Here is a 14,946-nt window from a genome sequence, read left to right as displayed (position 1 = left end):
ACTGAAAAAAGATTAAAAGCTCTCAAGGAGATGGAGAAAGACAAAGCTCGAGTTGCCAAAGCATATAACAAGAAAGTCAAAAGCAAGTCATTCCAAGTAGGAGATTTAGTGTGGAAAACCATATTACTGCTTGGGACGAAGAGCAATAAGTTTGGCAAGTGGTCACCGGGTTGAGAAGGTCCTTATAGAGTGATCAAAGTGATATTTGGAAATTCGTATCTGCTGGAGATGTTGCAAGGTGATAGTCTCCCAAGAGCAATCAACGGAAGATATTTAAAAAAATATTTTCTAAGTGTTTGGCAAGAAGCCTAGAGCGCTCTCTAAACAATGGCCGATACATGTATTGCCCTTAGAACAAATATGGCCGATGTATACATCGCCCTTAGATGCTAGATAGCCGATGAGTTGGGCATCGTCGTTGTTTAGTGCTTTATTTATGTTTTCAGGTTCATACTTTATTCACCTAAAAACAAGGGGCATATGTTGACAACCAAAATTGTCCATTTTGCGAAGTTGTCAAAATGCTAAATAGACTTCTCCATTGCGTTCCTCTCATTGAGATGGTCAAAAACATATACGGAACGCCTAATTTGGAGTTTGGATGAAGGAGTTACGTCCTCGGGAAGATGCTCCAGCATCGGAAGTTCCGACCCATGTCGGAAGTTCCGATGGTCAAAAGTTCTGATGGATGCCAGAACTTCCAAGGAACCTGAGAAGACTCACCTGGGTGCCCGGGGTCATCCCCATGTCGGAAGTTCCGATAGACGTTGGAAGTCCGACAAACCTGAACGACGCTGTAAAAACCCAAGTTGGCTTAGCCAAGTCCCTAAGTCGGCTAAGCCGACTCCCCCTTATTTCAGCCCGGCCACAGTGCCCGGAGCCCGCGAAAACCGGCTTAGCAGACTCAGCTAGGCCGACTTTTCTTCTGAGTCCGAGCCGGTTTGGTTTCCAAATCGGTTTTAGACCTATTTTCGGCATGGGAAACTTAGAGAACGTGTTTTGGACTTGTTTCCTATTGGGATAAGACCACCCCCTCTATATATATGAGAGGATCACAGCCGATTGAGGATCCCAACTTCCAATCGTCAAAAACACATCTACTACACCCTTTTACTCCTTCCTCTCTCTACCTTGCTGTTCGTCATGTCTCCCGGTGAGATTTGGCGGCGTTCTAGGTGTCCTTGCTGGCCCTAGGACAACCTCCACGTGCTCCTCCCTGACGGGTCTTCCCGGGAGGTGTTTGGGAGTCTACCAAGCGAAGGACGGGCTCAACATCAGTCTAACTGGTCTCTAGATCGGTTTTGTCGGTTCACTGCGTTCGTTGCTGCATTGAAGGTCGTTTGTCGACCGCGGGCGTGCTAGCCCTTGCTGGCGTGTGATCCGGATCCCATCCGGCGTCAACACGTGTGGAGTGCAGGCAGTAGGTCAGCAGTCTAAAACCTCTCATCCACTCCAGAAGGCACGAAATTGTCCTTTTTCTTTTCTTTTTGGTTGAAGTGGCAGTATTGTCTGGTTTTATAAGTAGGACACTAACTATGTTTTGAGATGAAAAGGGTCAATGATAACAGATATGTGCACTGCTGATATGTTCAGGTTTTTGTTCTTGTAATTTATGCATACCAGTCAATGGGAAAATTAATTTTTTGTCAACCCAAAAATATGCTTCTTGTTCTGTGTGCTTTGTTCTGCTTTGCTGGCAACTGTTTTTATTAGGATGTGATCCAATTACAAGTGTATACATGTATTATGCCTACTAACTCTGATGCCTTTCAAATATTACCAGTGGTACATGTACACACCAAATGTCCTACTAATACTTGGATTCGTGGTTGCTTGTCTTGTTTTTTTTTTGTCATAATGTTGGTTATAGTTATAGCACTAATCAGTGTTTACATTGGGTGTAGTGGAGGTTTACTTGCTCACTAATGGGGACCCAGAAGATGGCCCCTCTGCATTCAGAGACGTAACAAACATCATCAACACAGGTAGAACTGATTTGGGGACTCCACAAGAAGGACCCTCTGCGTTCAGAGATGTGACAAACATCATCAACACCGGTAGAACTGATTTGGGGACTCCACAAGAAGGACCCTCTGCGTTCAGAGACATGACAAACATCATCAACACAGGTAGAACTGATTTTTGTAGACGTTCCACTGATTATTGTCATTGGTGTCGCAACTAATCATCAAAATTCTACAGAATCGCCAGCACCCCAAAGCGACGCAGATCGTAAAAGGGAGGAGAGAAACAGAAAAAACGTGAATACCGTGCACGCAAGAAGGCTGAAGAGACAAATGAGCAAAGAGAAGAGAGGAATAGGAAACAGCATGATCACCGAGCAAGACAGAAGGCTAATTCATCAACACCTATACCTGGTAATGTTACCTGTATCATATGGCTCTGTCCAATAATTCTCATTCTAACTGACTATGGTTCTGTGCAGCACCGTTCCAAAGTGGACATCATGTAGCCTATTATGGACACCGTGCAAACTTTCCTGTTTCAACACCATCGATATTGGGACACCACTCAGCACCATCCAGTGGAGGTACATTTGGAAGACATTTCTGTGTACTCATTTGATCCTGTTTCTTCGCATGTGATGGCGACAAATAACATGATGTGCTGTAGGTCAACAATCTCCTGCAGGTACGGGGCGTTCAACAGTTTTTCAAGCATCAAACATAAACGACAAGGAAAATATCGATCCAGATGATCCCAGTTATTGGTTGCATAGAAATACTAATTACATCTGACGCTGCCAACGCACCTATGATCCACCAACTTCAGGCCGAGGTGACTGTGTATAACCTTATATGTATAACTCAATATAATTTAAAAAAAAATCTTCATATTTAAGTCCTTGTCTCTGTGACCAGCTGACAGCTCAAGCAAACTTATTAGTTACCACAAACGGTATATAAATATGGATGAATCCAAGAAGGAAGAATTGGCGCAACAGAAACCTGATGGCAAGAGGATGATCAAGATCAAGTAGCATAGGGGAGGAACAGTCTTCCCTACTTACTGTAGACTCAGGTGAGCACAAAAATAAAGGACCAGTAGTACCAATACATCTTACAATTTCTACCCACAGACAGAACAAACATATAAAGAATATATCATAGCTTGTTGTTTGAGCCTACCCACACTGGTGCTTGCGAAGAAGGTGCATTACATTGATATCTACTTATTTCTTAATTACATAATGATATTTAACATTAGCCTCACGTGCCACCTGATATCAAGCTACAGATGATATCGAGGAACCGTGTGACTCCGATATTGCATATCATATTGACGATCCTATTGATGATGAGGAAACCAGACAATTTCTGGGTCAAGGTAAAACTACTTGTATATCATGCATGTATTTCTGGGGATTATGGTCAAGTGTTTACAGCCATACCTTGCTTTTACTGACAGGTGATGCATTTGAGTCCTATCACGTGCCTGTTAATGGTGTTCATGATCACGGCTCTTTAGATCCATACAACTACATCTACCAAAACTTGCTGGACAGGCACCATGTTTTGAAAAAAAGTTCCTAACTGTCAATATTGTGGTGCCATGCGGTTCCAATATGAGACGTCCGGTTTTTGTTGCAGAAAAGGAAAGATAAAAGTGCATATTCCAGATGTTCCTGCCGAGTTGAAAAGGTTGTTTACAAGTCAGATCCATGCCGATGCAAAATATTTCAGAAAGCACATACGGTATTTCAACTCTCATTTCTCTTTCACAATCCTTGGGGTTATGTTGGACCGACGAGTTGCGACCGCAGCCGGGACTGGTGTGTATACATTTCGTGCCCATGGTGCCTTGTACCACCGGCTCAACCATTTGGTGCCAGGATCCAAGGGCCCCCATCATTTGCAACTATACTTTTACGTACAGAAGATGATACATTATCCCACCGAGTACGGAGATCTCCTGATCTTGATATGAATCTCATTAGAAATGTTCTGAGAATATTACATGATAATCCTTATGTGCATACATTAAATAGAGTTGGTGCTATTCCTAACCTAGATGACTACGTGATTGAACACAATACTAATGTCACACGTGGCCAGCGAAGGTACGATATTTTAGTGCAATGCTTCAATACATACATTACATATTTCTGAATTTATCAATGGTTTTTTTTAATGTGTATACTTCTGCCCTACAAAGGTACAATGCGCCCACGGCTTCACAAGTTGCTGCAATTTAGTTGGAAGGGAATGATCCACAACGAAGTTTTGATAGAAGTGTACTTGTATATGCCAGAGGGGATCGGCCGCGCTATATCAAAGCGTACCATGGTTGTTATGACCCATTGTCGTATCCTCTATTTCTCCCTAGGGGTGAAACCGGATGGAACCGCTTTATGCCGTACAATGATATGCCTACAATACATGGCAATGAAATTCCTACTGTACACATGGAGACCCCTACTTCGTTAAATGTACAGTCCATAGAAGAACCCGCTCCCGCCGAGCCTACTGGTACCGGCACTAACACCAAATATAATTCTGTCTTTAGTTTGCCTTGTCAGCAGCGCTTTAGTTAATTGTATTCATCCATTGTTTTTTTATTTGTGCAGATCATGGTCAACAAAGTGATGATGACATACAAGAAGGAGATTACATCAGTAGACTGGTAGATGACACCCAATCAAAACGGTTTGTGACGGCAAGGGAATACTATTGTTTCTTGATGCAAGTTAGAAAGGGCCTTTTAACATCTTGTTGTTTGGAGGCCGGCTTTTCCAGCAATGAGCTGTTGACATGTATGTCAAGATAGAGTCTATGAGGCTTGATTGGTACTATAACCCTGAGAACCAGAAACTCATACGAGCTGAGCTGTACCAGGTAATTAGCAAAAAATTAATATTTTTAGTATTTAAAAAAAATTATGCAACCACCTGCCATTATAGTAACAACAGGTTCATGACGTTATTTCTATCACAGGGTTTAGTTGATGTAATTTCTGCTGGAGAGACAAGAGCTTCAGAGGTTGGAAAGAGAGTTGTGCTGCCTCGTAGTTTTCCGGGTGGTGATCGCGATATGCAAAAAAGGTTTCTAAATGCTATGGCTATTGTCCAGCATTACGGTAAACCGGAATATTTCATCACAATGACATGCAATCCTTACTGGGAGGAGATTACATCCAATCTTGAGCTTGGACAAACACTACAAGATAGGCCAGACCTGGTTTCAAGAGTATACAAGGCTAAGTTACGAGACATCAAAGATTTGTTGGTCAAGAGGAGTTATTTCGGAGAGGTTGTTGCATATGCACTACACCATGATCCACTTTTCCCTACAATCATGTGTTGGTAAATCAATGGTTTTCCCAACGAGTAATGTGTTGGCAATTCTTTACCTTTTTAGCGTCACTTAAAGTGTCGGCAATAGTAATATAAGGCTACAACTTATATATCGGCGTTTCTCCTTCCAACACATAAAGTGTCGGCGAAAGTTTTTAGACCAAAAAAATGTCGTCCTAGCCTACCTAAACAACTGTCGAAGTGTCGGCGAAGGGGTACGCGCCGTGGGCGGGAGACCGTGCGCCAAAACAGTACTGTGCGCGGGAGCTAAAAGGCTAAGCGTTTTTTATCGAGAAAACGCTTCATACGTCTCTTGCCCTTCCCCTTTCCACTCACGTAGGCACCGCACGCCACCATAGCTCCGCCGCCACCACAGCTCCGTCGCCGGGCGCCGCCAGCAGGGCTTCGCTGCTGGGCGCCGCCAGGAGCTGCTGCCTCCCAATCCCGCCAGGAGCCGCTGCCTCCCAATCCCGCCTCCCAACCCCTGACGCCCAAATCGCCGCCTCCCAATCCCGCCGGCGCCACCTCCCAATCCCGCCGCCCAAATCGCCGCCTCCCAATCTCGCCGGCGCCGAAGTCATCCATGGCCGGAGCCCTGTAACCTACAGCAGTAGGCCCCCGCCGCCGAATCCAACGGACAGCGCCGCCCTAGCCCCCCGTCGCCCCAGCCCGCCGTCACCCTAGCCCACCGCCGACCAGCAAGAGCGGTGCCGCCGCTGCATCCCCATTCCCCTCCACATCCAAGTGCGTCATCTCCGCATCCCCTTCCTCTCATCCCCATTCCCCTGTGTGCTAGGGTTTCAACACAGCTTACTTTTTTTGTATGTTTTTCTTGGTTGTAGAATGGAGTAGACAAAGGTGAGAAAGGCTACAAAGATGCAAGGTTTGGGTTGCTTCTCTTGCCCGCCATCTCTTCCCCTCTTTGGAGAATCAATTTAGATGTGATGTTTACTGCCTTAGTTGATTTTGCAGAGGAACCAGTAGGATTCAAGATCTTGTACACAACACAATCAAGGTCTTCTACTATCATTGCTTGATTGGTATGCTTTCCTTTTCTTATGAACTTTGTCTCTGCATTTGGCTTAGAATTGTAGGTTGCGTGTGATCTGTGATGTGATGCTTGTGGTGAGATAATTTTTTAGCATCAAGTGTGGTGAAATTGATTTAATTTGGATAATTGTTTGGCATGATCTTTATTTTTTGTTGAACAACCCTATCTGAACTGAATGATTTTTTATTTTGGGAGTAATATTTCACACTTTTGACACTGCATTTTGTAAAAGGTGCGTCATGGATAAAACATGGATGGATCAGCCTAGGTACATAATAAACCTGTGACCATATACTAGAATCTGCATGCATAGGGTGTTTGGTCTGATATCTTGATCATCATTTGTAGGCAAACCCTTGTGTATAGAGAAGGAGTGGATATGTTTTTAGAGTTTGCCTTTAGTAATTCAGCAAAAGGAAATCATATTTTGTGTCCCTGCAAGGCATGCAAGAACTCTTGTTGGAGGGTCCGCAGTATTGTACTTGAGCACTTGATATGTGAGGGATTTATAGATGGGTATATAACATGGGTGAATCATGGTGAACCTAGTTCCAGTTTTTTCACAAATAGCAGCCAACATGAAAGGGTAGAAGTAGGGGACCCAAATGAAGAGGATGACATTTCTGGTTTACTTCAAGACATAGCTGGGGGTTTAGATGTCCAGGGGGACTTAGAAGTAGACAACACGAAGCAGCACGATGAGGATGTGGAAGCTTTTTACAAAATGGTAGAAGATGCTGGCAAGGAGCTATATCCAGGTTGCAAGTACTCGAAGCTATGTTTCATTGTAAGATTACTGCATATCAAATTCATTGGGCGATGGAGTAACAAAAGCTTCGACATGCTATTAGAGTTACTTAAGGATGTCTTACCTGAAGAGTCATCACTTCCTAAAAACTTTAATGCTGCTAAAAAAATGGCAAAAGGTGTAGGACTTGGTTACGTGAAAATTCATGCATGTGAGAATGATTGCATACTGTTTTGGAAGGAGCATGCGAAGAAAGATGTATGTCCAAAATGTGATACTTCAAGATGGAAATCAGAAAACAGTAGTCCTAGTGGAAAACATGTGCATAGGGTTCCTAGGAAAGTTCTGCGTTACTTCCCTATAAAGAAAAGGCTGCAATGGTATTTTATGTGCTCAAAAACAGCAAGTGACACAAGGTGGCATGATGAAGGATGCACACAAGATGGTTTGTTGAGGCATCCAGCTGATGCTCCTTTCTGGAAAGATTTTGACTCTAAGCATCCAGTATTTTCATCAGAGAGTCGAAATCTTAGACTAGCTGTAGCTAGCGATGGCTTTAATCCTTTTAGGACCATGAAATCAACTTATAGCATTTGGCCTGTTATTTTGATCCCATACAACCTTCCACCTTGGAAGTGTATGAAGCAATCAAATTTCATCCTATCCTTGTTGATCCCTGGACCTAAGGCACCTTGTGGTGATATGGATGTCTTTCTTGAGCCGCTGGTTGATGATATGGTAGAAATGTTTGTTCATGGTGTAAGAACATATGATGCTTCTAAGCGTGAACCCTTCCAACTGCGTGCTGCCATAGTTTGCACCATATCTGATTTTCCAGGTCTAGGTTATTTGGTGGCATGTGTCACTTCTAGCAAAGTTGCATGTCCTGAATGCCACTTAGATACATGTTCTTTCCAACTAAAAAAGGGAGACAAGTGTGTCTACATGGGCCATCGTAGATTCTTAGATGCCGAACACAAGTTTCGGTTTGATGTAGATTCATTTGATGGTACGACAGAACTTAGGCCAGCACCTAGACCTCTTAGTGGAGAGGAAATATTGGAGCTGACAGCCAATATATGCACAACCTTCGGAAAGGACCCAGTAACCAAGAAGCCAACCAAGCGTCAGTGCAATCCAACTACAGAGGAGCCATCCAAGCGAAAACGCAAGAAAGTTAATGAGCCACCAACTGTTTGGAAAAGAAAATCCATTTGGTTTAAGTTGCCATATTGGAAAGACCTACTTCTATGGCATAATTTTGATGTTATGCACATAGAAAAGAATGTGTGTCAGAATATTATTGACACACTTTTGGACACCGATGGAAAATCCAAGGATAACTTAAATGCTCACTTGGACATCCAAAAACTTGGCATTAGAAGTGATCTTCATCCTGTTAGTGTAGAAGATAACTTTTATTTACCTCCAGCACAGTTTACAATGAGTCCTGATGATAGAGAAGCATTTTGCCAAGTATTGAAGGATGTGAAGTTCCCAGACGGTTATGCATCTGATATGCGTCGTAATGTGCAAGTTAAGGAGAAGAAGATAATTGGATTAAAGAGCCATGACAACCACATATTGTTGCAGCACTTACTTCCCATTGCTGTTCGGAATATACTGCCAGAAAGAGTAAGTGCAACACTAATTCGTGTGAGCAATTTCTTCAAGAAGATCTACTCACCCACTATTCGTATCAGTGATATGCAAAAACTAGAGGCTGAAATAGCTGAGACACTAAGTGTCCTTGAGACTATATTTCTGCCATCTTTTTTTGATATCATGGTTCATTTGATGGTGCATCTGCCTGCTCAAGCAAGACTTGCTGGTCCTGTACACTATCGTAGCATGTGGGCAGTAGAGAGGTATTTGATGAAGTTGAAGGGCTCTGTTCGTACTAGAAGTCAACCAGAGGGATCAATTTGTGAGGCCTACAAATTTGATGAGAGTCTTACTTTCTGCTCCAAATTTTTGAAAGGCTATGAGACTGGACAAGTAGGAAATGGTGAAAGTATGGACTGTGAAATTTGTACTACACCATTCTTCCAAAGCACAGGGCAAGCTTTGAGTGGCAAGTGCACTGTATCCATAGAATACAAGACTTGGGTTCAAGCACATAGATATGTATTGTTCAACTATGATAAGATAGAACCATACTTGAAGTAAGCAATCCACACAACTTGGCACATTGCATTTCTCGTGTTCTTATCTATAAATTTCTCAATGGGTACCACACCTTTGCAGTGAACATGTGGAGTACCTTTCCTCGATTGGTCACCACAATCAGCGACAAATGACTCGTATCCATCATGAAACGTTTCATGATTGGTTTAGAAAGCATGTAAGTAAAGGCGTGATTAACATGTTCTATTCAGATCTAATACAGTTAAATTAACTAGACATAATGTGATATTTACAGGTGGAAGGGTTAGTTGAAAGTGGTGTAGAAGTACCAGAAGAGATACATATTTTGGCAAATGAACCTTTCATGATTGCAACAACATACAATAGCTATGCAATTAATGGATTTAAATTCCATACATTCTCCTATGACGAGGGTAGACCAGTTCAAGGCAGTGGAGTAGCTTTGGTTGCCCAAACCTCTTGCTTTGAAAATGGAAACAATGTGGACCTAGTTATGAGAAACAAGATATACTATGGCATCATCAAAGAAATCATTGAGTTAAACTATCGCAACAAAGGAAACATAGTTTTGTTTAAATGTGATTGGGTGGACAATCGCATTCAAGATAAATGGGTAAAAAAAGATCAATTTGGGGTTACAAGTGTTAATTTAAAGCATTTATTCAATACTGGAGAAAATATGTTAGATGAACCTTTTATCTTGGCATCACAAGCTGTACAGGTTTACTATGTTAAGGAAGGTCCTGAATCAGATTGGTATGCTGTTGCCCAGTCAAAACCACGTGATCTTTATGATATGGCGGTTGAAAATGAAATACGTAACCCAATGCTTGATTTGGATGCAAATGTTGATCTCAGTGGTCTTTTTGGAGATGTTGTACATGTAAGGACTGATATAGATGGGGTCATTGTTGCTGAAAGAAAGAGGAAGTAAGTCTCAAACACCATCAATTGTTGCTGGTGCTATGCAGAATTTTCTTTGACATAATTGCTTTGTTGGTCTGAACTAATTGTTGATTGCTTACATACTTGAACTACTGTTTTATGAGAATCCTGTACTAATTCATTTTTGTTTTTTCAGGATAAACAATGTCAAAAGCAAGGGGAAAAAGAAAATCCATGGAGCCAACTGATTATGAAAATGGCATGGAGCCAAATGTTTATGAATCTGAAAGGAATGAAAACATCAGGCTAAGGGTGCAGAAAATGCAAGAACTGAATATTCAAGCTACTGCACAACAACTTAGCTCAATGCATCAAACAAACAAAAATAAAAAGGTATGTATTCCCATGAATCTGAAATATATGTTCTCAAAGAATTCTGTGAAGTGTCTATGGAAATCTGAACTAATTGTGTCCCCAAATGTAGACCCGAACTCCTATTGAGGCAACTGGACGTAACTTACGATCTGGCTCTAGAATAAGTGACGCACATGTTGATATGCAAGCTATGAATGAACATCCTGAGAATCAACTTAATGAAGGTATTCATCTCTATGTTGTGACAACTAATAATGCAATGCATCATGCATACCTAAGTTGGGTGTACTATGCTGTATTTGTTTTCCAGATGCTCCCGAACAGCCCAAAAAAATGTTCGAGGACCTACTACAAAGGCTGATATCTATGCAAGGCAAAATAAGCCTAAACTCCAATTGGAAGTCAATGCGTGTGCTCAACCTTGCGGACCATCAGGCACTAGATTTGCTAACTTCATTGGAACACTTGTGAGAACAAAGGGTTTCCCAATTGCACATGATGATTGGAGGAAGGTCTGTCCACGCAAAAAGTATAAGCTTTGGACAGATGCACAGGTAGTGAAATTGGTTGCAAATCTACCTAGTGCAGTCATGTGATTGAGTCCTAACTTATTATTTGTGTGTTGTACAGCTATATTGGCAAGTAGACAACTGTGTCTTCAATTGGTTTATGAAGACAGCAGCTATGAAGTGGAAGGAGTTTAAAGTAGAATTGAAAAAGGTGTATGATGATAACATGGAAGATGATGAACTGTTTGCTCTGTGCGATGATAGAGTTCATATGGACGACTGGAAGTGGCTAGTTAATCATTGGAGGTCTCCGGAGGCAGCTGTAAGTTACAAATTACTCGCTCATTTTCATAATGTATGTGGCACAGAATTATAAACATGAAATAATTTGGTAGGCCCGTTCTTTGAGGGGGAAAGCAAACCGTTCAAAGTTGACCCAAATCCATACAACAGGGAGTAAGAGTCATGCACGTGTTGGTAATGAAATGGTATGCAACGTCTATTTTTAGTTTGTTTTCCCTTTTCTTCGTATCCTGTAACTACAATAACATATATATGGTTTAGGGTGAGGAGCTAGGGCGCCCCCTCGTAGAGATGAATTGTTTATCAAAACTCACACACACAAGAATGGAGTACCTCATAAAGGAGCTGCAACAACAATTGTAAGTGTGATAAACCTGTACTTCAAGATGCAGAATCTATTTTTGCTTCCTGCAATAACCTAAAGGAGTTGCAAATCTATTTTTGCTTGCTGCAGAATGCACTTCAAGATGCAATTAGAGATAATCCTGTACTGAGAGACAAGAGTATCCAGGAAGGTGATGCTTATTCCTATGTTTGTGGGGCAGAGAAGAATGGATATGTTCGTGTTGTGGGTTTGGGGCCAAGTCCAGTAGATTTGGAAATGCCTGGAGCTAGAAAATACACATCAACAAGGCTTCAAATGGAGATAGAAGCTCGTCGGCAATCTGATAAGAGAGTGGAAGATCTAACAAATCGTCTGGACATAATTCAAGAAACTCTAGATAGATTGCTGCAGCAACAGAATGCCAATAGCACTCCCCATGGATCTAATAGTGCACCACAGGTGGTAACTGTTAACCTTTATCTCTTACATTTTTCTCTTTGGCACTACAATAATTGTTCAATGGTTTTTACTTTGATTTAGAGCTTGAGGGCTGCACCAACCTATCATGATGAAGAAGTACATGAAGAAGAACAAGAACAAGATGCTAGATCATATGCAGGGGATGATATGGCTGATATGCACTTATATGATGATGATGACTTTCTGAGTAGACGAGTGGTCCTTCGAGAGGAGCAACATAATGAGGTAATTTCCTTTGTGTTCTTGCTACGCCTTTAAGCTGAATCAGACCATATTGCATTGGTATTGGTAATTTTACCCTACTAAAATATATTTTATGCTTTAGGGTGGTAGAGATGTGATACTATATAATGTAGTAAGGCCCTATGAAGTTGCTGTGGCAAAGGCTACCGTTCAAACAAAGAACCCAAGGGCTATTGTTGGGGGTACTACTCTTGGCGTGCAGTTCTGTGAAGTGGTTGTTAACCATGTGTTTATGAGGAACGCTGTACTGCCCCGTCCATACGAAGGTGTCACCACCATTCTAGAGGCTCGTGGGAGATGCATTGCTTGGCCACATGACAGAGTAATGGTCTAACCTCTTTATATTCTTGAAAAAAATGATCATTATATTTTGTTGATTAGTAATATATTTGTAGATGAAGGATGACAAGAAGTCATTGCAGCAGTCAAAAGGTGGTGGCACAGCTTGAAGGTATTTTACTTGAACATTTTGATGTATATATTTAGCTAGCAGAGGAAGCCATAACTATTTGTTAATTGCATTGGTTAATTGCAACTGTTCTTGGAAGTTAAACATGGTTCTAGTAATCTATTTTGTGTTGTATGAACATGGAACACCTTGAGAAATGGCAACTCGTAGTCTCACTGTAGTCTGTTTCATAGTAGTCTCATGTCAAAACTGTTATAAACACAGAAGTCCCAAATGAATATTCTTTGTTGCCTTACCCTGGTATAGAAATCTGGAGGCGAAAACGCATCGAAATGAGTCTTGCTGAAATCCATGTGCCACCCATCTCCCATATATACTTTTACCTGCTAGGACATCACAACAGATTTGATTTAGGTATATGCTGGACTAGCTCGATTGAGAAAACTCAGTTGTCAAAGTCTGGACTAGCTCGATTTAGGTATATGCTGGACTAGTTTTCTTCACTGGAAAACTACCTCTGGGGTCGAATACTTCCCCGTTTGGACCTGTCATTAGCAAGAAGTCAGGTTTTTTAACATACCCACAGCCCCCATTGGCTCTGAAAAATCCTTGCATCAACCGGAGCGCTTTATCATGCCCCTGATAAATGAAAGCCCAACGTAAGATACTGTAGTTCCTTTTTCCCCCATTTTTTCACTTTAGATACTGTAAGACTACAGCATAACTAACACAACCAAAGCACCACTTCTTCACACAACCATTAGCATATGTACCTCCTAATGAAATCCAAATACTAGCTAAGGTGCCAAATTGGTAGTGTTTTCTCCTAGGGAATCTGACAGAGGAAACTATTTCCGATCCTTTTGGTACCTAATTTATTTTGGCTCACTCTTTTGTATTGTATATGTCTCCCAAAGCAAAGGTTCCATGCCCTTTGCTTTAGCTAGATTTGATTCAAAGAAAGAACACAGATCTCGGAATAATTATGTACCCAAGAATCAGCCCAGCGTCACCGGGGGGTGCAACGACCATAGCAAATGAAGCCATCTTTTCCATTTTTAAGAAAACTTGCATGAACTGTACATAGAACATCAAACACAATTTGTTACAATGTTTTTTAGTACAATATTTCTGGCTCACAACTGTTGAATAATGCACTCAGCTTCCTGTGACGGTCCCCAAGCAGTAAGCACACTAACTGGCAGTCAACAAAAACAAGACATGCACACAACAATCCAACTCATGCATGAGTGTCAGCTGTTCATCCAAATTATTCCTTATTATTAGACCAGCACTGCACAAATGTAAACAGCATGATTCAAAGTTTCAAGCGGTCGGGGCCACTGGCGTAAAACAGAATAAGTAGATGCTACAGCTATATGGTTACAGGCAACAACCTTGAGGTCACCGACAACTTTTTCTTCTTCTCCTTTTAGGATAGGATAACTGACAATAGTTTCCCTTTTTTATGCCGGTTCCCATTGGAAAGAAATTAAAGTTTTTATCTTCTTTTCGGACAAGTGTACAAAGAATTGCAACCTTGGTACTGATGTTGGTGCAGAACCAATCCAGTGCTCCAGTCCCTCGTAGATGCCTTCTCCTCCTGAGTCCTGAGGTTGCACTTGCTCGAGCACTCTGAATGTGAATCGGCAGGTTTCAGTTTCAGTTCAATGCTGGCTGGAGACAATAGTCAGGTTTTAGTTTCAGTTGGCTGGAGACAATAGTCAGGTTTCAGTTTCAGTTGGCTGGAGACAATAGTCAGGTTTCAGTTTCAGCTGGTTAGAAGCATGGCTTCCAATAAGTAAACGCAAAGCACAGAAAAAAGAAAAGAAGCTGTAATATTCATACAGAAAAAAATATATGCATTTGCAGAATGAGACAAGTTCAAGTACAACCTTAGACTCAAAGATCTGTACAACAACATAATATCTTGATTCTGTTGAATTGGATAACACATTTAGTTTATCCGAAAATCTGGGAGGCGGCAGCAACAACGAAACTTTGCTCTCATGCTGCAAAAGCTCAATAATGTTTTCACTGTCTTCCAATTTTTTCTTAAGATAAACATCACATCCTAATTTGTTCTCAAAAACCACTCTCTGGAAATCATCTTCATTCAATGCAGAGTATGAAGAATCATTAGCTTTTTTCATGTT

At 41.5% G+C, this 14,946-nt stretch overlaps 1 protein-coding gene and 1 pseudogene across 1 annotated transcript; both read left to right on the top strand.

Annotated features, from left to right (window-relative positions):
* The first annotated feature begins 3,573 nt into the window (after positions 1-3,573).
* LOC136524747 (uncharacterized) lies at positions 3,574-6,351 on the top strand (annotated as a pseudogene).
* Positions 6,352-6,604: 253 nt separating this feature from the next.
* Positions 6,605-10,394, top strand: LOC136524746 (uncharacterized). Its single transcript, XM_066518004.1, has 6 exons — positions 6,605-6,633; positions 6,714-9,278; positions 9,361-9,457; positions 9,536-9,874; positions 9,983-10,191; positions 10,343-10,394. Exons 1-6 carry the CDS (start codon positions 6,605-6,607, stop codon positions 10,392-10,394), a joined length of 3,291 nt encoding a protein of 1,096 aa, XP_066374101.1.
* The last annotated feature ends 4,552 nt before the right edge of the window (positions 10,395-14,946 follow it).

Source organism: Miscanthus floridulus, chromosome 18 (assembly GCF_019320115.1).
Source record: "Miscanthus floridulus cultivar M001 chromosome 18, ASM1932011v1, whole genome shotgun sequence".
Lineage (NCBI taxonomy): Eukaryota > Viridiplantae > Streptophyta > Magnoliopsida > Poales > Poaceae > Miscanthus > Miscanthus floridulus.
This window is presented reverse-complemented; position numbering and strand designations above follow the sequence as displayed.

What these genes read in the sequence shown, in the direction of transcription:
- LOC136524746 (XM_066518004.1), top strand. Translation starts at nt 6,605, where the DNA reads ATGGATAAAACATGGATGGATCAGCCTAG. An exon ending in AAGATAGAACCATACTTGAA is followed by an intron (nt 9,279 to 9,360) that starts GTAAGCAATCCA and finishes ACACCTTTGCAG; the next exon opens with TGAACATGTGGAGTACCTTT. An exon ending in ATGATTGGTTTAGAAAGCAT is followed by an intron (nt 9,458 to 9,535) that starts GTAAGTAAAGGC and finishes TGATATTTACAG; the next exon opens with GTGGAAGGGTTAGTTGAAAG.